The 24,620-nt window shown below is 40.2% G+C and overlaps 1 protein-coding gene across 11 annotated transcripts in view; it reads right to left on the minus strand.

Annotated features, from left to right (window-relative positions):
* Positions 1 to 24,620, minus strand: part of CTBP2 (C-terminal binding protein 2) — a 199,465-nt gene that overhangs the window by 30,699 nt on the left and 144,146 nt on the right. The window contains exon 1 of one of the 11 annotated variants that reach the window (XM_083616850.1): positions 2,628 to 2,649. The exons of the other annotated variants lie outside the window; for them this stretch is intronic. Coding sequence (XP_083472976.1) covers positions 2,628 to 2,634 — 7 coding nt within the window. The 5' untranslated portion in view covers positions 2,635 to 2,649. Of the gene's footprint in view, positions 1 to 2,627; positions 2,650 to 24,620 lie in introns of those variants that run through there. 11 annotated transcript variants of the gene reach the window in all.

The following is a 24,620-nucleotide window of genomic DNA, read 5'->3' on the forward strand; positions in this document are numbered from 1 at the left end:
CTAACATGCCAGCTAAGTATCTAGGAACAGGGACTGGGTCTAGTACTGCAACATCAGTATCTGTCTGCTGGGACTGAGCTATAAGGGGAACCAACAGTGTCCAATACATTTTCACAGTTTTAAAAAGTAAGTTGTGGAGAGTTGTTGAGGAAACCATAAGGCTTTATCCAGATGGCCATAAGTTAAGAGGCTAAACCTGAAGGGCAGGAAGAAATCTGGGGGAGAAAAATACTACACTGTATGGGATCTTGCACAATGATATCCAAGCACTCTCTTAATAAGAATTAAGCAAAACATACTCATAATTTTTAAAAGATATTATGGAATTCATAGAGGTGAGATGAAACGGTTAAAAATAATGGGAAAGGTTTATGTTCCACAAAACTTAGTGACTAACCCAGAGGTTTGAAAGTGGTTCTGATACCTCCACATAAAGACAGTCAGTGGTCTTGGATGAAGAATCTGTCTTACAGAAGAAGCCACTTTCATGTAAGGCATGTGAAAAGCCACATGTGAAATGGAATGGGCAGGTGCTGAGAGTCTGCTCTTACTTGAACCAGACTAGAAGGGAAAATTACAAAGGATGCAAGAAAGGTATCAGAATACAAGCTGGATTGTCAATACACTGCAAACACTTATGCATAACCTTCCACTGAAAGCAACTGTAATTCTAAGTGGTTAGCTTTAACTGGCTTGTGCCTAAATGTACAGATAACTATGCCATCTGCTGTGATGTAAATGAATTTTGAAGTTTAAAATTGCTTACATCTGTAGTGTCTTTAAATGCCACGTTGCCTATAGTACAGTCTGTAAATGTGTCTAGATTATGCAATCAGGTGTTGCTGGAAGGATTTCAGTTGCTAAGTCCCAATGATGTGCACAAGGCACCTGGAAGAGTTTGGTCAACCCACCTACCTGCTCATCTAGTATGGCAGGGCTGACCACCAGACTCCAGGAGTAACCATTTCTGAAGAGCTTGAAGGAGACCTCTGCTAAGGAAGATTGTTCTATCAGCTGGTCAATCACTAATATATCCTTCTTGGACAAGGTGCCTAAGTAGATAGGAACTCTGAGATAACACATAATCTGGATTCCTATCAGTACAGCTTCAGAACTAGGTTTAGCATGGACTGGGTTTGGTCACTAGATAACCTTTGCCAGAAGAATGACTCTGCTGGTTTTCCTGGCTCTCCCAGCAGCCTTTGTAACCACTTATCACAGTATCCTGCACAGTATCCTTGTGGAGTGGCTATCTGGGATGGGGAACAGGCATTCTGTGCTCCAGTGGTTCCACTCCTCATTGGCCTGCTGTTTCCAGGATTTGTGATGGAAGTCTACTGCCGCCATAGCCATTATATTACAGTGCACCACAGGGCTCTTATTTTGTCTCCAACACTATTTAACATTTACACAAAACTGTTGAGTGATGTCATGAATATCATCCGGGGTGTACAAAATATTTGGACAAATCCTGAATCTAAGTGGGGCTGTCGCAGACAGATCAGAAGCTTGCCTGATTAAAAACAGGTCACACCAATCTAAAGAGAGGACATCTGAAGCACTTTTGAGGTGCTCTGCAGATTCCAGTGTTTTTTTAAAAAACTGAGCAGACCACATGTCTGCAAAATTTGAAACACTTCGCCCCAAGTATGTAATATAAGAATAATGTTGGGGTGGGGAGAGGAAGAGCTCTTTTGTGACTAATCAGAGGGAATAATTTTGCCAAGACTTTGGGGAAAGGATGTTGAGGTACTGTGCCACTTTGCTACTTCTGTTTCTAGAAAATGTTGGGCATCCTCATCATTCTGCCTCAGTGCCCCATGCCCACAGATCCATTCCTGTGGAATCAGCTTTGCACTTTGTTCTTGTGACATTTTGTGCCAAATGAAAAGAACACAAGACTGAAGCTGTCTCCCCCCCCCAAACATTCATCCCCCCTGCCATACCTGCACTTTACCTTCCTAGAGGTAATGCATGCTTATTTTCATAATGAAATTGCTGTCCACAAAACCAAAGGAAGAGAAGCAAATCCCTTTTAGTTCAACCCCAATAAGAACTTAAAGGAGCCTAGTATCAAAATCCCTGCCCATTTGTCTACAATTAGGCAGGTTTTTTATCTGGGGGTACTTCTCTCATGTATGCTATTTTCAAACGAAACACCATAAAACAATAGGGAAGATTAAGTGAATCTTAAAAAGAAAAGAAAAGAAAAATCCCCAAACTGTAAAGACAGCCCCTTTGAAGCTAAATCAGACAGTTTCAGACAAAAATCTTGCTCTTTTCTGAAGTGAGGTCCAAGCAAAATCTTGTAGTCAATGGATTATCAGTCTGCTGATGACACTCAGTTCATGGAGGGACCATAACTCCATGTGCTTTACATGAAGATAGGCCCATGCTCAATCCTGGGGTCTCTAGTTAAAAGGATTGGGAAACAAACAATGGGGGATACCTTTCTGCCTGGGACCCTGGATGATTGCTACTAGCTGGAGAAGACACCACCAGGCTAATTGGTCAAATAGTTTGGTATAAGGCAGCTTCATATGTTCTCTCTTTATTCTTTTGGGGGAGGGGCTATGGCCTGGAGGAAAAGTGCATTGTTTTCATGCAAAAGCTTGCAGGTTCAGTACCTGGCATTTCCAGTAGCACTGGAAAAGGCTCCTGTCCAAAACCCTGGAGAGGTGTTGCTTCCAGAGTAGTAGATTCTGTGCTAACTGAGTATCAGGCATCTTTTTATGTTCCTGCTTCTCATCAAATTCAGGTAAAGCTGTAGAGATGCTGACCCTGTGTCTGGAATCAGTAATATGCTGAACTAAGACCAAAAAACTGTATCAGGGTCAGTACTGAGAAGCTTGAGTCATCTTGAATTGCTGGAGCAATAGAAATACTTCATACTTGTATACAATGTTATTTTTCTAGAAAAAGAGGTACCAGAATCCACCATGAATGAGTCCCTTGTTGTCTTATAATGGCATTGTTGCCCACCTGAGAGGAGTTCCAGTTGAAAAAAGCTCTGCTTGTATACATATTTGTATCTGTATCTGCACTCATACAAGCTGTTATGTATATATCAACGTCTGGAACTGTACTGCTGAAGTCATATTTTCTGCAACAGTAAACTATTTGGACCTTAAGCTGCCTCTGTGTGGTGACTGAAACTGGGGGCAACTTTCGCTACGTGGGTATCCCACCTCAGATTCCCAACATAAACTGAAGCTCAATCCAGGCAAGGTGGATATGTTGTTGGTGGGTTGTTCTGACTTGAGTTACAGTGTCCAACCTGTTCTGAACAGGTATGTACTACCTCTGAAAGACCTGCTTTGCAGTTTTGATATGCTATCAGATTCAGCGTTGACATTAATTGCTCAAGCACTTTATGTACATCAGCTTAAGCTGGAACATTGACAGTGACCCTCCTGGACAGAGATGGCCTCTCTCCACAGTGGCACAGTCTCTTGTAATATCCCTTTCGGATGACATGTCTTGCACATGGAGTTGTCACTGAAAGAACTTTGGAAACTGGATTTGGTGTAAAACACAGTGGCTAGATTGCCAAATGAGTTTGGGAATATGGGATACATGACACCAGTTTTTAAAGAGCAACACAAGTTCCCAATCCCTTCCAAGAACAATTCAACATGCAGCTTGTAACATGGGAAGTTGTACAGCTTCATCTTCCCACTTGAACCTGAATTTATATTATGATACAGTAATTTCCCCAGATGTCCTGTAGAAATAAGGTGGGTAACAACTAAGGGTTATTTGGTTTTTGGTTATGGAGCCTTTTTGGTTATGGAACCGTTATCCTGGAACTTTCTCCCTAGAAATGATGCTCTCCATTTTGGCACTGGGTGAAAACTTTCCTATCTGCCCCTGCCTTGTCAGGTTTTTAAAATACTTCCTGAGCTTTATTTTTAATGCAGAATTGTTATTTGTTTTGCTTTTAATGCCTTAATGGTTTTGGTATTGTTATTTTATTGGACATTGCTTTGGGATCCCTTCTGGGAAAATGAGCAGAGTAATAAAATGTTAAAGTAAATAAATAAACAAGCAAATACACACACACACACACACAGACAGATCCATGCACATAAACCTCTAAGGAATGCTTATTATTTATTAGCTAGGATAGGTAAATTAACAACAGCTAAGGAAATACCAAGCCATCAAACAAGCAAAGAGCAGTACAAAGAATAATTACTAAATGCTGATTTAAATCCACAGTGGCTATAACCACGAACAATGCTGCTGATCCAGCCTCTAGTGGTGCCACATCCAACTCCCTGCTGTTCTCAACACGAGAGAGAAGAGAAAGGTCAATAACCATCTACGGAGTTGCTGATCCAGAACAATATTCACATAAACATTTCCTAAACTCAACAAATTAATTTTTGGAATGGGAATGCTACTACTAGAGACAGTATGATCCATTGCTGAACTAAAAAAATAAATAAATGTTTAATATATGCCAACTTAGCTATATCAGTACTCACTATTTTTTAACATCAGTTTCCTTCTGTGAAATGGGAATAATGGTATATGTGCTGGATTGACATGTCAAAAAGAACATTTTGAAAGCTGAACGTTTTCATAATACTTTCAACTAGAGGAACGCAAAAATGCAGAGAAGACCACATTTTGTGCTTTCCCGCTGTAGCCAAGTGACATTTCCATTTATTTCAGGCATCACAAAGAATATGGATGATCAACAGAGGGAACCCTTGCTAATTCCATGAATTTAACAAATGAAACCCACCAAGACAAATAAAATGCATGCCACAGCTTTTAGCTGTGTAAATATTCACCACATCTGGTTTATGGAACCAAAGTTTTATAAATTCATCTGCAGCATAGGCTAATAATGCTAGCTAGCTCACCTGTTTGTTTTAAGGATTATTGAGATAATGCATGCAAACTGCTTTGAGCATCTAATACTAAGTGGAGCTAAGACATCAGGCAATTGATGATCAAGTATTGTGAATAGAAGGCGTATTGTCCTCCCTGTCTGCCCTGGCACAATGAAATGAACTGCTGTTTTGGGGAGAAGAGAGCAAGGAATGCAGAGCTATACAACTGGCTGTCCAGTTGCTAGCAGTCAACTGAGTATGATGGGAAGGGAAGGGAAGGGAAGGGAAGGGAAGGGAAGGGAAGGGAAGGAAACAGCTACAATCTAATGCAAAAGTGGGAACCTCTGGCTCATGGGCTGGATACTGCCCACAGGTCATCTTCATGGAAGGCCCACCAGCCTCTCTCCAGTCCCTTTCTCCTCTCCTCATGCTTTGACTCTGCTTATTTCAGACTCTGGCACTGTCCACCTCAGGACCACTTCCTCCTCAAAAAGACAGTTCCTCCCTGCTCCCTGCTCCCCACTCTAATGATAACTGATGGAAAGGGATGACCGTCCTAGAGCAATGTTCTGTGTTAGAATGGATGGAAACAGCCTTGGCTGAACTTTAGCTTTGGTTTGACATGAACACAACTTCTCTTGAAGCAAAAAAGGGAGGTTAGAAATTAATTAATTAAATTTGAGTAACCCATTAGCGGGACGCGGGTGGCGCTGTGGGTAAAAGCCTCAGCGCCTAGGACTTGCCGATCGAAAGGTCGGCAGTTCGAATCCCCGCAGCGGGGTGCGCTCCCGTCGCTCGGTCCCAGCGCCTGCCAACCTAGCAGTTCAAAAGCACCCCCGGGTGCAAGTATATAAATAGGGACTGCTTACTAGCGGGAAGGTAAACGGCGTTCCGTGTGCTGCGCTGGCTCGCCAGATGCAGCTTGTCATGCTGGCCACGTGACCCGGAAGTGTCCGCGGACAGCGCTGGCTCCCGGCCTCTAGAGTGAGATGAGCGCACAACCCTAGAGTCTGTCAAGACTGGCCCGTACGGGCAGGGGTACCTTTACCTTTAACCCATTGACTATGTATTTTTTTCTTCTGCTATCAGAAGACAGACGCAGTCCACTAAACATCAGAAAGATCTTTGGAAGCTTAAGAGTTATCCGCCACAGAATTACACTCCCCCTCTTCTCCTACTCCCAATCTGCATGGCATTTCCCATTTATGGAAAACTTGGGAGAGATTTATTAACAAATGTGTCATCCTGGACTAAAATACACCTTTCTAAGGAAATGAAGCCTCAGAGCTTGGTTCACTTTGGACGTATCCAACACTGGGATATTCCCCTCAAATTTGGGATTCCAAGGTCCTACTATTTATAAACTTCTGTCCTTTGAGTCCTATTTGATGGGCAGAATATAGGTGAGAGAAGAATGAAGCAAAATATTGGATCTAAATACTTTTAGATTTTGGGGAAATGATTTCCTCATGTTTTGTTTTCTGTCACTGGAGGAATATAATTAAACATGTATCATGCGCTACAGATTTTAAAACTATTTCAGCATCAAATGTCATGCCATTTCTTATAATTCATTCTAGCCACTGAAGAATTGGTTTCAAGAGAAAAATCAAACATTGGGAGAAAAAATTAATTTAAAGGACCATGTCTACTTACTGCATTTCCAGAACAGAAAGCAAAACTGACAATCTGCTTGACTAGGGAAGATCACCAATACACACAGATTTAGCTTCTGAAAGTCTAAAGAGGCATTTTTTGATCTTCCTGAGCAATATGTACAGGTAGAAGAGAACTTTCATTTAGCAAAGCACCAGATGCTTGTGGAAATGCACCTTTTCATGAAGAGCCATTAACAAAAACATTAACCATAAACTTGCATGTTGCTGTGTTAGAAGATGAAAAAAGATAGAGGGGAGAGAGTGAACAAAAGAAAAACCCAAGAGAAAGGGGGGGGTGAGATGTGAGGCTCAGGATGGCACTGAGAGGAAAAGTTTATTCCAGGAGAATAAAAAACACAAGGTTCAATGTGCTTCAATATAAAAATCATCAGAGGCAATTGAAAGAGAACTCTCTTGGGAGCCTTCTTCTGGAGAACAAATTGTAGACTCAGATTCATTTTTCATTTGAGTCTTTAGAGTATGTTCTAAATGTAAACTGTAGATTAAACTAAGCCTTAAAGTGAGGTCAGATTCCTGGTCTATCTGTAACAGCTAGATCACCTGGTCTGGTTGAATAGCCCTAGGATTTCAAAGTCCCATTACTCCTTTTGAAAATTAGGCTCCACTAACATAATTGGTTACAACAGAACATGGGATAGACACTGCCCTAGTTCAATTTGTGAGCCTTTAAGGATCCTCGGGTGTGCTTCCTGCCTCCCCACCCCTCCCACACCACAATCCTGTTTGTGATACACCAACTCTTTCCCACTTAGTAGCAAACCATAGTTTGCTGTATTTGTCTGAATGAGCAAAGTATGGTCTGTGCAAACTCCGCAAAGCAGGATTAGAAACTAGGGAAAATGTATTTTTCAAACTAGCAAAACATATCAAAGAGCTTTTCTCTCAGCAGGTATTTTAAGTAAGCTATTTGGTTTTATGGTTAGTTTTAACTGATTTTTATCTTTTTCGTCTCCCCGCCCCCCTTTCCAGAAATTCACATGCAATGTGTCAAGGTCATGGAGCTCACTTTATGTGGTTAACATGAAAGGGGACAGTTATGATGTAACTGTGTTGCAAGTTTCCCCCTCCTCATAAAGACAGTCAATGAAAAAGTGTGGCACAGGAAGTGTAAACATGCAGTGCAACGATATCACATGACTTTAGTTTACTAGATATTCCCAGGGTGGGAGGGAGAGAAGACTTAGGGGGTGGGGGTGGGGGTGGCACAAGGAACCAGAACCGGACTGTCAGGAAGTAAGAAAGGAAGATGTGTGAGGGAGACGAAGGAAAAGCAGCTGTAAGGGGGGTGTATGTGTGGTTGCTGCCCTCTCTATCCAATGACTCCACTGAGATGATCATGTTTGAGGTTCAATGTAAGGCAGAGCAAAATGGGAATATTCAAGAGGGCACAAGAAGTGGCAGAAAATATTAGTAAGGATCCTGTGGCCCACAGTGAGTCATAGGGATAATGAGGTGGAACTAAGGAAGCCATACGAAGAAGAACAGGAAACCCAGCATAGCATTTTGTTGCAAGCCCCCACTTGCTCTACATATTTATAAAGGATGATACCTGTACCCTATTCTATTCCTCTCCCCAAACTGCATCTGCCTGTGATATTCTTTTCAGATAGAAGGATCAGAAAAGGGGGAAATAAGACTAACCTACCTGTTATCTGCTTGTGCAGTTTATTCTGAAGGAGTTTGGATGTTCTATTGAATGTAGCTATTTTCTCCCTCGAGTCAATCTTTAAGTGTGTTTTGAGTAAGCTGAATCCAATGGATTGTAAAATCGCTATTCTATACTATTGTTTATCTGTAAGATAATAATAGTAGGCTTTATAACAGCATAGTGAAAATTCAGAATCCCTCACTTAATCTCACCATAGTAGGAAAAAATATATAGGGTTCTAATAGTATGCCCAGTTCCATTATCTGCATCTCTTTGTTTCAATAAGATTTTAACTACCTAATTGTACCTAGGATTATAGCTTAAATGCAGGACATATATGTCATGTTATGACATTTATTCTGACCTAGATTGAGTGGTTCTGGTTAAAACCAGAAAGGAATTGGTTCCAACTGCATGTGGTCCTTTTGACATCTATAAAGATAAGGGAAACAATTTTCAGCAGTTCAAGAAGCTGATAATAGCTTTCCCAGCAAATTCTACTCCAGCATAACAACAATAATAAAGGAATAATAAATGGAGTATAATTTGAAGCAGACATGATCTCATGATCCTTACATCCATATGGCTAATAGCAGCACCAGATCAGTATTAACATTAAACCATTCCATGGCCAAATTTTATTCAATCTGCCAAACATCTGAAGAGTAACAATGTGCAAAAATGGCAATCATGAGGCAGATGTTGGCTTGATGAAGTAGGGCAAGACAGGAAGAGAGGGGGAGAAAGAATAATGCTACATAGCTACATAGCTAATGATTAGACTGAAGTTCCACAGGTGTGGCTTCTTTCATTATATTTCAGTATTGGAAGGACTGTTGTTGCTGGACTGTTGTTCATCTTCAGCGTCCTTAAAGGAAGAGAAGTTCTTTTTTTGTGGTCTGAATGCTAGGAAGGCAGAGAAGAGGCAACAAACAGAGTATCAAATTGCCCTGGTTAAAAAAAATATGTTACCAAAGATTTTACAACCCACAATTTTTACAACCCACAATTTCTCCTTCTCCTTTATTCATTAAAAAGGAATATAATGTTGGCTGCAGCTAAGATTTCAGCCTCATCATGATGGATTTGATCCAGAGAAAAGCCTGCAGAAGAAGACTTGTGGAAGATGACTTTCCTCCACCAGAACTTCCTCTCCCTAGGGCCAAAGGACCCTGCTGAATGGGTCAGGCTGAAGGGAACACCTGAAAATTGGAGGCAACTACCATGAGTGGAAGCTATGCTCACATCTTTCTGGAAGTGCGCTTTCCCATTCAGCCTCCTGTGCAACAGGCCCATTGCATTCAGTAAGTGTCCCCTGAACCTTGGAAGAAGTTCTTTTTTTGGGGGGGGGGGCGAGCTGTCAGGTTCAGGAGGGAACAGGAAAGTCAGCTTCTGCCAATACACTTCTACGCTTTTTCTCTGGATCCAACCAATATGCTTGAAGCTAGAACTTAATTATCTCTCCCTAAGCATAAAAACCGATTCTGGTTTGCTGGTGGGAGTAGGGGGAAGAGGGAAAATCAAGCTTAGCTTCTCAGCTTGTGGTAAAAAACTGTGAATACACTATAATGCCCCCCATTAACATAGCTGAAGGCAATATGGAACTGTCTATGTTTGTTTTATTTAACATGCTGTAAACAATCTTCTCCACCCAAAGTGGTATAAAATGAACACTTTCCACCAACAGCTTTGTTTCAGTGCAAACCAAACAGCATGAATGTAAACCAATTGAGGAAACAAGCAAAGGCACAAAGAGAAGTAGAGTACAACTTTAAAACATGTAGTCCAGCGTGCAGTCACACAGAACCCTTGGAACTTAATATCTGCTACCAGCTAGAAGATTATTTTAAGCTCCGACTCAATGTCCATTTTAGCGTCATCTACTTATAGCATTCCCTTTTTACTTTGCAAACCAGACCAATTTTTCTCCTCAACTGAGAGCCAACCACTTTCAAGACTTACATACTAATTGGTTTGCTTTAGGACATGGCTATTTACCTGTTGCTTAATCCAATATACTGGATGCGAAAATAAGGCAATGCTCCAAAAGTATTGCTTTGTGCTGTGATGATGACTGAGTTTGGTAGTGTCATATGGAATTATTTGTGAGTTAAGTCCCAAACACATACTCTCCAGTAGCTTAAATCAGAATGGTCAACGGTAAATTCACAACTAGACTGAATACTTTAGTCTCAAATAGTTCCCCCCACCCCCGCTTAAAGGCTGCTCAAGGTAAGAGGCTGATGCCCCCCCCCCCCGAAAACTGCTAATCTTGAGATCTACAGGTATAGGGTGGCATACAAATTTAACAAATAATAATAATAATAATAATTCCAAGTGCAAGGCAATGCATGTAAGATCAAGGTCATTTTCACATGGCCTAATTCATCCTAATTTGTATGTAATACTTTGCAGGGAGGTTTATTCAATGTCCACAGGTTACCAAGTATTAATTCTGATGATCAGGAAATAAACAAGCTAAGCTTCTAAAGAAACACACCAGCATAACACTGTAGCACCTTTAATTTTAATAAGTATTTGCTGGTAGTATTTTTTTCATCTTTGTTAATACAATTCATGGGTATTTGGAATTGCAGGTTTGGGGGCACTGCCGTGAACAAGAATGTATGAATGAATGGGTTTCTCAAATCTCAACCAAAACTGGGGACATGGCATTGCAACTTGGTGTCTCATATGCATGGATGGGTTTGGACAGACCCAGCCTATAAGCTTCAGCAGAAATGTAAAGTACAGTTCTTGCACTTCCAGAAGCCCAAGAGAAACAGTTACTGAAGATTATCTGTGTTTTGCATCTTAGCCAGTAATCTTGCACTCAGTCCCACACATTTAAATCCCTCTGAAAGCAGTGGGAATTAAGTGTCAGTAACTGAGTACAGGACTGCAATCTTTCTCTATAGCACAGCTTTAAAATATCCTTGACAGGCATTATCTTAATGTGCCATCAAAGAAAATTAGATTTTGTCTTAAATAGAACTATGGTGCTGCATTGTGTAGGATTAGTTCAATGAGGGGTGGGAGGGGAACAGGGACTAGCAAAACAGATAATGCAGTTTGCAACAAATTATTATTTGCAAAAAGTGTCTCTCCCAGGCGGAGATTATTTTAAGTGCTGTTTGTGTGTGACAAAGGAATATTTTTAAACAAGATAAAAATTACTGTTGCTGACAGGCAGATCCCAACTATATCCACAAGGGCAAAGACAGAATGTACCACAGTACTCACATTAATTGAGATGTATATATGTACAAAGATAATTTCCGGCTGCAGTATTTAGACTCAGGGTTGTAAACAGTTCCTGGAATTATAATGACAGCCATTACCTGTACCTTTTACAGAGATTCTGTTGTCAATATTGACAACCACTGGAACCAATGCAGAAAACAGGATTTTTACAGGTTTACAGGTTTGTCATAGGGCTAGAGCAGTAGTTTAAATATGTTCTCCCACTGCCCGGGCACACCAGCTCCAACAAGCTTGGCACTGTTCCCTTTGCTCAGGAGACAATGCAAACAACCCATGGGGAACAGAAGCCCAACAAGGGAAGAGTGACTTTTGGCCTTTCCCCCAAGTCTTGCCTCCTTGCTTTCCACGTCCAGACACAATGCCAACTTCCAAAGCACTACAACAAGCTCAAGATGAGAAACCTGAAAGTTTCTGTCATCAGTACCCCATGCTTTTCACCTTTCCTGACACAAAATTATGTGGCTCAGTGTTACTGTCATGATAAGTGAAACAGCAATCCCATATGTACTGTAGATTCTGTAGGGACTTTCTCTCAATTAGAAAAGGCATAGGGAATGCTGGCAATGTTTTACTAGGGAAGCCCCTGGGTGGGGAAGACCCCTTGAAATCAATTGACTTTAATAACAAGTCCATTGATCTCTAAGGGTCTTAAATTCCAGAGTCACTGGATTGTATTTATTAATATATTCTTAGAATTTTATAAAGTTATGTTCTTTGATAGCAATGCGACCTTAGCCGTAAATAAATTTCTTAACTACCACAGTTCAGCACAACCACCATCAATCTAACAAACTATGCTATTTCCTGTTGCCCATTTCCTCTCTCTCAGTCCATTGAAACCATTATTAGGGTTGGGTTCTCCATACACAGTACTTACTGAAAATTTACATTCCAGTACAACATAGAATTAGTTTATATTACTATACATTACTACTGCTGGTAGTTCATAGGCCAATGGGGGGGACGGGACCCTGCATCTTAGGTGACCTGTAGTCTTTGAGCTACACAATTACACAAAAAGCCAGCTATCGTTATGCTCTCTTCACTTTTCTGATGATCTGATAGTATCACACTCTTCAGAACAATTCCTCTTAAAATGATTACTTTTCTGAAATTATATTCCTCAGTTTTTCACATATGGAATTGTCTACAATACATCTTCCATAAGCTATGCAGGTTAGGTTTCCCGTGTAGTGTTTGAGCATGGGAAATGTGAATCAGTTACCAGTTATCAGCCTATAATAACATAAGCCTAGGTCTTCAGGCTAAGATACTGACAGTCCTTTGCAGCACTGCACACCCGGTTTCCCTTTTTCATCTGTATATCTGAAATTCGCATCAACAGATGTCAGATAGTGTCAATCATATAGACACAATTCAGATTAAATCCCTTTCAGGAATATTTCATGCAATGGAATGGCTCTGTGTCACTTGTAAATCCTGCATGCAGGACTGAAAGTTGGAAACAAAACAACTCCATGGTCAAAAGCTCTACCAAAAAGTATACAAATAGACATAAAAAGGTGAGTAAGTATGTTGTGTCTTGAGCTACTAACCTTGTGGTTTTGGCACAAGTTGATACCATTCTTAAATGAGGTGCAAATATTCTCAGGTGTGTATGGTAGTTACCTCTTAACTCTCATTATTGCTAAATGGCATTGTTTGTGTAATTGCTGCTGCTGCTTCTTCCAAAAGGGTAATAATAGATTAGCTACAGTTTAAAATGCTAAAATGTAATGACAATAAAATCTTTGATTTTCACCCCTGCTGTCTTTTACACTCACAGAAAATGAAAGTCAATTCTGATGTAGGTGAGACCACACTATAGATTTATCTAATAATGTATACTGAAGCAGATGAAAATATTTCAGATGTGCCTAAGGTTATGAAGATATAAATCATGTGGAACTACGCTGATGTAGTAAGCCATTTTCCCTTAATGGTTTTCTATATTTTATTGCCCTAATAAAATCCATCACCTATCAACCTAAGAACTCTAGCCATATACCCTAAGGTTACTCTCAATTAACACATGCACACATGGCTAAACTAAATTTCAGTCATTCTAAGCTTGCAACACAAATGGAGAGACAGAAACATGATCAGAGAATAGAATGGGGAAAATATATAGACTATATGTACATGAAAGTTTAAGCACACAAACATATTTTATCCAGAGTCAGAAGCCCACTTTTTCTGAAGCATCTTGTGTGCACATTAAGATTCCCAAATAAGTTACATGCACCTTCAATCAGTTGTAAAGGAGAAAGTGCACATGGGCTGGTACAACTCTACCATTCAGGATATAAGAAGTGCCAGAATACAGTGGAAAATTCAAGTGGAAGCCTTGGAAAGAGACATGGATGAACCATTATCTGCTGTTTTCCAACTGTGTCTCTCTATCTTGCTTCCTTCATTTACAAAACGGGGAAAGGAGCTGCTGTCAAGTAAACTCTAGAGGAGGAAACACAGTGTTATCCCCTCCACAACCTCAGCATTAAAAAGATGTGTGGAGCAAGCATACTTTCACTTAACATAGTGATACAGCTTGAGCCAGTCCTTCATGTGTCAATTGTGGCATGTATGTTTCCAAATATATGTGAGCAGAAGCCTAATATTTTCCTAATCCTCCATGCATATGCATTTGGAAGAGGAAACTGGTTTTTATATACACCTATGACCTTCATATTTATAACCATAAGACATGTAATTTGAAGTTGGGTATCCGAACTGTAATCTAAAATGGCTTATAAGCAGTAGTTCCTCTACAAGACTTCGTTAAACAGGGACACTTACAGTATAATATTACAGTGGTACCTTGGTTCTCCAATTTAATCCGTTCCAGGAGTCCGTTCGACTCCCAAAACCATTCGAAAACCAAGGCATGGCTTCCGATTGGCTACAGGAGCTTCCAGCACTCAAACGGAAGCTGTGTTGGACATTCGGCTTCTGAAAAACGTTCGCAAACCGGAACACTTACGTCTGGGTTTGTGGCGTTCGGGAACCGATTTCTTTGACAACTAGGCCATTTGAGAACCAAGGTACCATTGTAATTACATTTAGCAAGAATTATATCTATATCTATCTATCTATGAATGGGAGAATGAGGGAGAGACATAAACACCTACCTCACAGAGAATGATTTAGTCCAAGTACCAGATTTTTTTTCACTCTTAAGTAAAGGCCCAGGTAATATACATTTCTGATAAATGCTGACACACATGCATCCACCAATTATTTGAACAAAGGGCATTTTGCTATGTGTCAACGTGATACAGTTCTTTCAATGAAGAGAGAAATGATGCAATACTGTTTTATGCAATTTATACATAATTTCAGCTCCACATCAGCCCAGAGCAGTCTGCAAACCAAATGCATCACAGAAACTAACCTTTCTACAAGATGTGCCAGGAATACAGACAGGAAGAAGACAATATTATGCCCATAGGAAAGTTATAATTTTCAAAAGGCCTTAGGATGCCTTTTATCCAGAGCTTTCCCACTTCTGGAGTCAGGCTATGATACGAAAAGCCCCAATGAACTGGTCATAATCACTAAGCCCATTTCAGTGCTCTCAGCAAGTAGCACAGCTGCAGCCATTCTGACAAATTTTATTCATTTCCTTGTTTAGAAGGGAAGGCTCCAACATTCATAGAAACTTCCTAAATGTTTCCAACAACCGAAAAACTGCCTAAAGGCTCAAAGCACAGGATTTTAGAAATTATTTCCTGTGGTGTTTCAATCTATTTTGTCATTAGCTGAAAGAAAGAAGCTCTTGAAGGGAACCTTGGGAAGAAGAGACCACTTAAATGAGTCTGTCAAAGGTTCAGTTAGCAAATAGCAACGTGCTTCAATTCTTTGCTATATGTATCTGAACATAACACACACAATCAAAAGGCACTATTTTTTCTACCTGTGCTTTTGCTGACCTGATGATAGAGGTTGCCCACTTTTGTTCATTTTCTGCTGCTTGTAACAGTACTCTGTGTAGACTTGCAGTAGCTGATGTAAAAATGCATCCAATAAAAAGAAACACTCCATTGACAAACAGCTTCTTACTTGGGACTCAGCTAGACTGGTAAAGAAAAAGCTATTTATATGTGTTGTATGTGCGATATAACATTGTGCCACCAGATGGTAACATGGAGTCCCGTTTTCTCTACCTGTTTTCCCTGTTTAAATTTACAATGCTTTGAACTGAAACGCTTCTTCAGTGTGTCCAGATCCAGCCTTGGTGTCTGAAATGCTGTGTCTTTTTCTTGCTTTTAACATTTTTACAGAAGGGCATATAATTAAAACTGCATGTGGCTACTAAAAACAGAATTTCTTTAAGAAATGAGAAAAAGTATTTTGCTCACAACAAATCCTGAAAAGTTGGCCTCAAAAGCAATAGCATGCTACTTGCTGTCAAACATACAGCACATAATTTCAGTGTCTCAAACCAGTTTTGTCTTCATATATATGATAAACCAGATTTTTTGCTTTGTGATGGCCACTTGACACCTCTTTTCAATACAAGTAAAAGCAATAAAGTTTCTTATTACAGTGGTACCTCGGGTTACAAATGCTTCGAGTTACAAACGCTTCAGGTTACAGACTCCACTAACCTGGAAGTAGTACCTTGGGTTAAGAACTTTACCTCAGGATGAGAACAGAAATTGCACGGTGGCAGCAGGAGGCCCCACTAGCTAAAGTGGTGCTTCAGGTTAGAACAGTTTCAGGTTAAGAATGGATCTCCAGAATGAATTAAGTTCTTAACCAGAAGTACCACTGTATACTGGTCCTCTAATGTGTTGCCTCATCACATGGTATTGCAGTAAGTTGTAGCACAGCATAGTTGCACTATTGTTATTTTTTGGGATGTTGTGATCTAAATCAGGCATAGAAGGGACATGTGAATACAAGAGAATCTACTTCCAATATCTTTCATAACACACATGGAACATTTTACTAGTAGAATAAATGCTTATGTTTTTCATACATCATTGAGTTGTGGTCGAAATCTATCATTTCTCCAGCTATATGACTCTTCCTCCTAGCTGAGATGAAGCAGGCTATTTCTATTTTTACAGAATCTATTGCTAAGATATACACCTAGTAAACTTGCAACTTGCAACAGAAACTTGAGGAAGGGGAAAGGAAGAAACCAGAACATAAGGGTAGATGGATATGTAAGTTATGTATCCAGCATGTGGAATATCAGAAATCACACATTATGAAAGAAAATGGTTATTTTTAATTACCTTATAAAATAAAAGGTACAAGGTGGTTATTTAAAAAATCATTATGTTTTTTCATCATTAAGTGGAGAATAGGCCAATTCTGGTTCATGCATACACCCACACCTAAGCACACCCACAAACTCTTGAGAGAGACAGAGAGAGGAAAAAATAGGAACTTCCCATAATGCTGCTGAAAGAGTTTTATTACTTAAATAAAGCTACAGATACGAAGGCCTGGGGGAAAAACTGGAAAAATTTGGGATGGATCCTGTTCTGCACCTACCCCAGGCCTTTACATCTCTAAATAAAGCAAAGACTTCCCTAAGGAACGAAACAAAGAGGAAAAGGTTATGCTATTTACAGGAACCGCAAGGTATTCTACAGCAATGAATTAACTACAAAAGTGGTTTTCAACTGGTGTGCCATGGCACCCTGGGGTGAATGATATTCAGGGATGCCATGGGCAGCATGGGCGTAGCCAGGATTATTGTTAGGGGAGGCAGGACTTTGTTGGGGGGGGCAGGACTTTTGTTAGGGAGGGCAGAACCAGCGTGACTGGTCAGTTAGTTATTTATTTCTATTGTTTTACTTGATCTAGGGGGGCAGCTGTCCACCGGGCTACACATATGATGGATAACACTGGCTTCGAGTCCTCTTTTCTTCCCTCTCTCTGATGCCCACTCGCGTCTCTGCCTCCCAAAGGCTTGAGCGGCTGTTTGTTGCAGCAGCCCTGGCTACAAGCTCCACAGGCAAATAGTGCCTCTGGGGCTGGCCAGTGGGAGCTTCCCAGGCCCCTGTGGGGCAGTGAGGAGGCACCTCTCTGTGAACCAGGGGGCTCAGAGACCAGGGGTGGCAGCAGTGGCTGCCTGGAGGACTCCCAAGGAGATGGGAGAGGAGGGAACACACCACAAGGGAGGGAGTTCTAAAAGTGATGAGGGGCTGCTGGCTCTGTAGGCAAGGGGTGACATAACTGGGCTCCTGAGCCCCACAGGGGTGCTGCAGAAAAAATGTAGCTGGTCAAGGGAGCCGTGGACCCAAAAAGGTTGAAAACCTCTGAACTAGAACTACAACATTGTTGTAATCCTGGGTGACAAGTTTCCCTTGTACATTAAATATGGAAACGCACCACAAAATGCATTGATTCTTTAGAACAAGAAACTTTCCTTTACAAAAAATAAACATAAAGAATAAAACTGGCAGCTGCATTGCGTGTCTATTTGCCAAAGCATTATTACATGCTACACCATCCACCTATATTGCAAAGCAATCAATCAAAAACTGAAGAACAATGTTTTGTAATAAAAGGTTTTGGAGGATGATTTTTTTTAAAAAAACCCAATCCACTAAGATCAAAGATTTGTCTTTATTAATGTTTGTAGTATTAGAGAAGTAAGCTCACCCAGACTGGGGCTCTAATTTTGTCCTAATCTTGTTGGGTATGGCTATTTCTAGGCTGTCTGACTCTCTCAATCTCAGTTACTTTTCTTTTGGTTTTCCTAAATCACAACAGCTGGCTGGAACAGCCCCTGCCCTTCCCTCTTTTCTCTTCAACTTTCCCTTAAAGTATAATGATTTTTAAATCCTTCCAGGCTTGAAGCCCAGTAAGCAGTAAAGCACTAAAGCCTGTCACAAAGTGATGTTTACTCCTCCAAGCTATTATTTTTTTCATATAAAACTCCTATGGAAAAAAACCCCCTCTAATACTTGTTATAGTAAGAGGAGGATTTGGAGCTCTTATGAAGGGTACTTTGCGGAAACTAAGCTAGACAACTGGCATGATATTTCATTCTTTGTTCACCTTTTAAGTGGAAAGAAATGTCATAACATGTTCCAGATTGAAATTGGGACTTTTTCTTTACCTGACTTGAAATATAATGAAGAGAAGTTTGGCTTTTTCAGCCTTGAGGGACAATAGACAATGTTTCCTACCTAATTATAAAGACGACCACACTGACCATTAAAGATGGACTCTATGATATAATCTACTTATTGTTCATACTCTCTAAAGGTAAAGGGACCCCTGACCATTAAGTCCAGTCGCGGACGACTCTGGGGTTGTGGCGCTTATCTTGCTTTACAGGCCGAGGGAGCTGGCATTTGTCTGCAGACAGTTTTTCGGGTCATGTGGCCAGCATGACTAAGCCGCTTCTGTCAAACCAGAGCAGTGCATGGAAACGCCATTTACCTTCCCGCCAGAGCAGTACCTATTTATCTACTTGCACTTGACATGCTTTCAAACTGCTAGGTTGGCAGGAGCAGGGACTGAGCAATGGGAGCTTACCCCGTCGCAGGGATTTGAACCGCCGACCTTCTGATCGGCAAGCCCTAGGCTCTGTGGTTTAGACCACAGCGCCACCTGCGTCCCTCTCTACAAACACTTCAAACTTCTCTAGATTGTGCCACTGGGCATGGCATTGTAAGATTTTACTTTATACAAGTGACATGTATTCGTACGTATCAGATAGTTGTAAAGTTAAGTCAGCTAGATAAGCTGCTTACAATTCTGACAGCATTCTTTAAATGACTATTTTTAGTTGTTATAATTCTTGAATACTATCTTTTTGCAAAAAAATTTTAGTCCTTTTCAAACGCATTTTAGAAAATAACCCAGCAATTATTTACATCTACATTTGCAAAATGTTCTGAAATCCTGTTCCACTGTATTTGATCTCTATTTTCTGTCTAGTACTTTGAGATTCTTTTGAGTATAAAGTGATTAAGAAATTTTCTAAATAAATTGAATAACTACCACCAACAAGTTGCCTTCCATTCTCAATAACAAAATCCTATCCCATTGATCAAAATCGTATGTTATTTTCATCACAGCATGCTGCAAAGAACAAGCCACCCATGGTGAATGATCTCTGCCCCAGTTGTAATATCTAAACTGCTTACCATGGTGTAATCACAGTGAGTGTATCCATGATTTTTCCAGTGGAGCGGTTGCTAAGAAAGTACCCCGATGAAGGCCAGGTATAACTTTTACAACGAAAGGCAAAGCCACTTTCCACTAGGAAACTGCTCAGAGGCATCCTCAGAGACACAGAATGTCTTTTTAAAAAAGGTGTTGTTCTTCCCTGCACTTCCAGAAGCAGATGCCACAAACTACTTATGCCAGAAACAGTTGTGCTAATAATTATGACCAAGGTAAAGTAGAAACCAAAGGTCGCAGCAACAGATTGAGTACAGTGGTACCTCGGGTTACAGACGCTTCAGGTTACAGACTCCGCTAACCCATAAATAGTACCTCAGGTTAAGAACTTTGCTTCAGGATGAGAACAGAAATCGTGCGGCGGCGGCGCGGCAGCAGCAGGAGGCCCCATTAGCTAAAGTGGCGCCTCAGGTTAAGAACAGTTTCAGGTTAAGAACGGACCTCCAGAACAAATTAAGTTCTTAACCCAAGGTACCACTGTACAAAACTGGAGGCATGCCCTGTTGTTGATGCCTATTGGAATTAATGGACCTAACCTATATTCACTCATTTCAACAGGTCAAATTTAGTTGAATTCCACCCTGTGTTGCCAATCACAACTTTTTCACTCATCCTTTCAGCTGAGTTCTGCGATAATCAGCTTCTTTCAGAATATGGAGTAATCTTATGAAAGTTAAGGGATGGCATGCTCAATTTGGTGTATCTGCAAGCTCTGGAAGCCACTTTTTTATTCCTTTTCTTAGTATCAAGGAGTAGACAATCATTTTGTCAAAGAGCAGAGATGCTTGGATGTGTCCTTGCTCAGTTTCTCTTGCTGTCTGGATATGTCTGCATTGGAAGGTTTGGATTTTGTTCAGAATTCGCATGTTTTTGTTATCTGCTTTAAGAGAGGGAGGAAGTCAGGAATAAATACTGTTACACACCCAGCTCAGATTTGTCTAGACTGCCCCACTCTCATGTTTACCATGGCCATACAAGACCAACTGCTCTGTGTGAGAATACCAAGAAAGGGAAGGAGGAAGACAAATACACACCACCATAATGACTCCTTCTGTAGTATTTGTGAGCATCTTGAGCTGCTTTGGGGGCTCTAATCCAAAAGTGATACAAATCAAATAAGCGAAATAAGCGAATAACAGATAAAGGCCATTTGAGCCTGTTTTCTTATGGTGGTAATGGTGAAGGCAAATGAAATGGTTGAATTTTCCTTCACCATTGGAAGGAATCCTAGATTCGTAGCATAGAATCATAGCATAGATTTACAGGTGAGAGCTGGGCAAAAGTTCACTCTTCTGTGTGTGGACTAAAGATATAAGAAGCTTAGTATTAATATACTCACCCCCCTTCTTTCTTTTTCTCTTTTTTTGGTTTCTTTCCTTTCCTTTTAAGATTAGTTTGGTCTTTTATTGTATTTTAAGTGGAAAACTTTTTAAAATAATGACAAAAAAACCTTTCCCATGTGAAGCTGCCTCTCCTGGACTTTTGCTTTCTTACAGCAGATGTAACAAAACTTGTAAATATAAATATTGTGTGCTGCTTTTAGTTTCCAGAAGCACAGGCAATTTGATGATTCTTTGACAAACATCTACAGAATTTTTTAATTTCTTAGATGTGTAGGTTCATGTGCTTTATATTAATTACCAGTATTTAGGACTCTGAAAGGAATAACTTACATTTCCCGACTTTGAACCTCAGGTACTCTCCACTTAGCAGCATTACTGTTCAAACAGAATGCAACTAAACCAGATTCAAAGATGTGCCAAGGGAGCAAGAATCATATTACAGTAATCAATGAAGTGACCCTTGTTCACCACTGTGTAGCCTACAACAGCAATTAGTCTTACCAGTGGATAGCTGGGAAAACCAGGAAAGAGACACAACCGTACAGGACTTCCCTTCACCATCTCCCAAGGGGAAAGCTTTCTATCAAACCCACAATATACTTAAAGGAGACTTCTACTAAGCTCCAAAAGATCTGGTTTCAGAAACAGGTCAGTCAATCATGATATCCCATTTCTCACTCGCTACTCTCAACAGAACTTACGAATTCCTTATTTGCTCTGTACAAACTCACTGAAACAGGATATTCTCTCTCATGTATCAGTCCTATGTTTATACTACACACAGCTGTGCTTATAGGAGCATTGTGTTTTTTAACTGAGCAGATATTTACAAAACTTTAAGTGTTACCTTTCCAGGAATCGCTCAGAGTTTAGGAGCTTGAACCATTTAAGACATTTCTCAAATTGCTCTCTACAAACTGATCTTACAGTGACCTTCTAACACCCCAGTCCTAAGCATGTGGTGGGTCCTAAACAGTGGGTCCTAGACACGAAGGGGAGTGGCCTTTGGGTTCACAAGCTTCCTCATGTAAGGTAGCTCACAAAAGATGCTTAGAAGATAACATCTGAACCAAGAATTCCCACCATGCATCTGAATGGAGTCCTTCTCCCAAATCCACTTGGGGGAACCGTGGGACGTCTTGGTACACTTAGTAAGAGAAGAGGAGAGAAAGCATAATAGCCTGCCTGTATCTTAAGATCTTCAGACGAGGCCCTTCTCCAAGTACTTTCCTCATTGGAACTGTGCTATAAAATTACAAAGGTTTTTTTCATCAGTGGCACCTCAGTTCTGGAATGCCCTCCCTAAGGAGGCATAGCTGGTGCCTGCTTTACAAGCTTTCAGACCGCAGGTTAAGCTATTTTATCTACGCATTTTCTTTTAAGTATTATTTTGGGTTATTTTATTATTTCTTTTGATGGTATTGATTTTTCTTCTTTGTTGCACATCATGATCTACATTTGTTGTTCACTGCTTTGATGAAGGTGAGTATAGAAGCATTTTAACAAAATAATAATAAAATAAAATAAATGTGAGCCTAAACAATACTTCTAATCCCTCCGTGCAAAGAAGTGATTACAACTGTTGGAAGTTTGAAGGGATTTTCTTTCAAACATTCCTTTCTTTTTCACAGTGTTAACAATTCCTGAATACCTAGTTGACAAAGGCAAAGACCTAACTTTATTATATATTTATATTTATAATTTATATTGCAGCCAATAAATTACTATGTACTCTTACACCAAATGGGGGCTGTAATTTCTCAGAATAACTTGAAATTGTCTCAAAGGGACAAAACAGAAGTTGTTTCCTCAGTGTGCTAGCTTGCTACCTCTACCATATCTTCGAGTTTAGTTGTGCTGAATGCTATTCAATTTGCTCACTTATTTATTGAGAATCCAGAGAAGACATGGCAGCTCCGAAGGAACCACTTCAAAAAAGTTAAAATTATACAAATCAGTTGATAAGGAGGAAAGGGGACCAAACTCATTTAAACTCCTGTGCAACTGTTGACTAGCAGACTATTTCCCCCCTTGAATGGACTCCTCATACACAACCTAGCCATTTGATGCATGGATGGTGAGGAACTTCAAGGATAGGAAGGAGGCAATGCACATGAAGTACTTTGAACACTTGCGAAGTATCTTCACAGTTAGCACTGAACAAGGCTAGAGCCAGCATAGATCATTGGGGTGGGGAGAAGACACTAATTTTGCTATTGCCTGGAAGTATCCCAAACTGTGTGTTTGGCTCTTTCCACCAGTGCAAATGAGCTGTGAAGCTTTGTAACATATAATCTCTTCTGGTTTGCTGACAAATATTTTAGACTTTTAATGTTTAGATTGCAGCAATCCTGTATTGCATACCTGTCAGCCAGTGGACAGCGTTCCTAATGCAACTATTCAGAAATGTCAAACAAAATTTAGTAGGCAGCTTCATTTGTCAACATGAGAAAGGAAAAAGGAACACATGAGCCTAGATCCCCCAAACCACACAACCAGTGTGTGAGGGGTTGTTTATTTGGGGCTGGGGGGTGGGGGAAGCAGATTTCCCCCAGGCATGCCCAAGCCATAAAGAACACACAAAGCAGCCCTCTGTATCTCAGCTATTGTGAAATAGCAATATGCTCAATATGGGCAAGCTAGTGCAAAATGGTGCTGCATAGCTCTTAATAGTGACTAGGAACATCCTAGCTTTTGCAACACCACTGGCAGCTGATTTGTTTTCACACAGAATGCAAGGTGCAGATGCTTAACTTTAAGACACTCCACAGCCTAGGACTCACAACATAAAACCAAGAACATCCGCTTTAAGGAACAAGGCCTTTATCACAACTGTCCTGAGTACCCTCCTAGGGGAAGTGCAGAGCTGTTGTTTTGTTTTGTTTTGTTTTAAAATGGTGTACACACACACACACACAAAAAGGATTATTGGATTCACAAGGCATTTGGCTGTTTGTTTATTATAGGGTGGGTGCTGTTTCCTTTCAGTTGACTTTACTAGCTTAGATTGCATTTAATATTTTTGTTACTGCGATCTCCCTTGAGCCCAGAAATGGAAGGATAAATATATTCAAAATAAATGAATAGATTTTGAAATTGTTGCTAAAGCTCAGGAAATTTGAAAGTAAACACAATGTACCTTTCTCTAGGGAACCAAATAGCATGCACTTTGCTGGAGATGAGGCAGGGTGGTTGATACATAAACCTGTAATTTTAGAACTATCCACATAACCACATGCAGAAAAGTTGAACAGGGTGCTGACAGTGAGCATTACCATCACCTTGGTAGCACTTTCTCCTGCTATCCAACCAGATCACGTTCAAACCATAGTTCAAACCAACTCTCTTTGGGTCTGTGTGCCCACATACATGATCACATGGAAAAATTCAGAAGTGCAAACTGACACTTAGGCATAGCAAATGTTTGCCATTTTCTGTGTGGTACAAGTAACAGTTCATATAAAATATACTGGTTAAATGTAACATTCTGTAATAGGAAACTGTTACGTATTTAGCGTACTTTTTCATGAAATAGTTCTAATTTTAATTTTGATAAATTGTTCCAACATTTTAAATACTGTACAAATATTTAGTGTTTGGAATTACTGTCATTAAAGCATTAGACTAGGATTATAACTGCCTTTAGATACATTAAGAAAAATCACCCACCCAGGTACAGAAATGTTTT

Source organism: Podarcis filfolensis (assembly GCF_964270895.1).
Source record: "Podarcis filfolensis genome assembly, chromosome: 5".
In the NCBI taxonomy this organism is placed as follows: Eukaryota; Metazoa; Chordata; class Lepidosauria; order Squamata; family Lacertidae; genus Podarcis; species Podarcis filfolensis.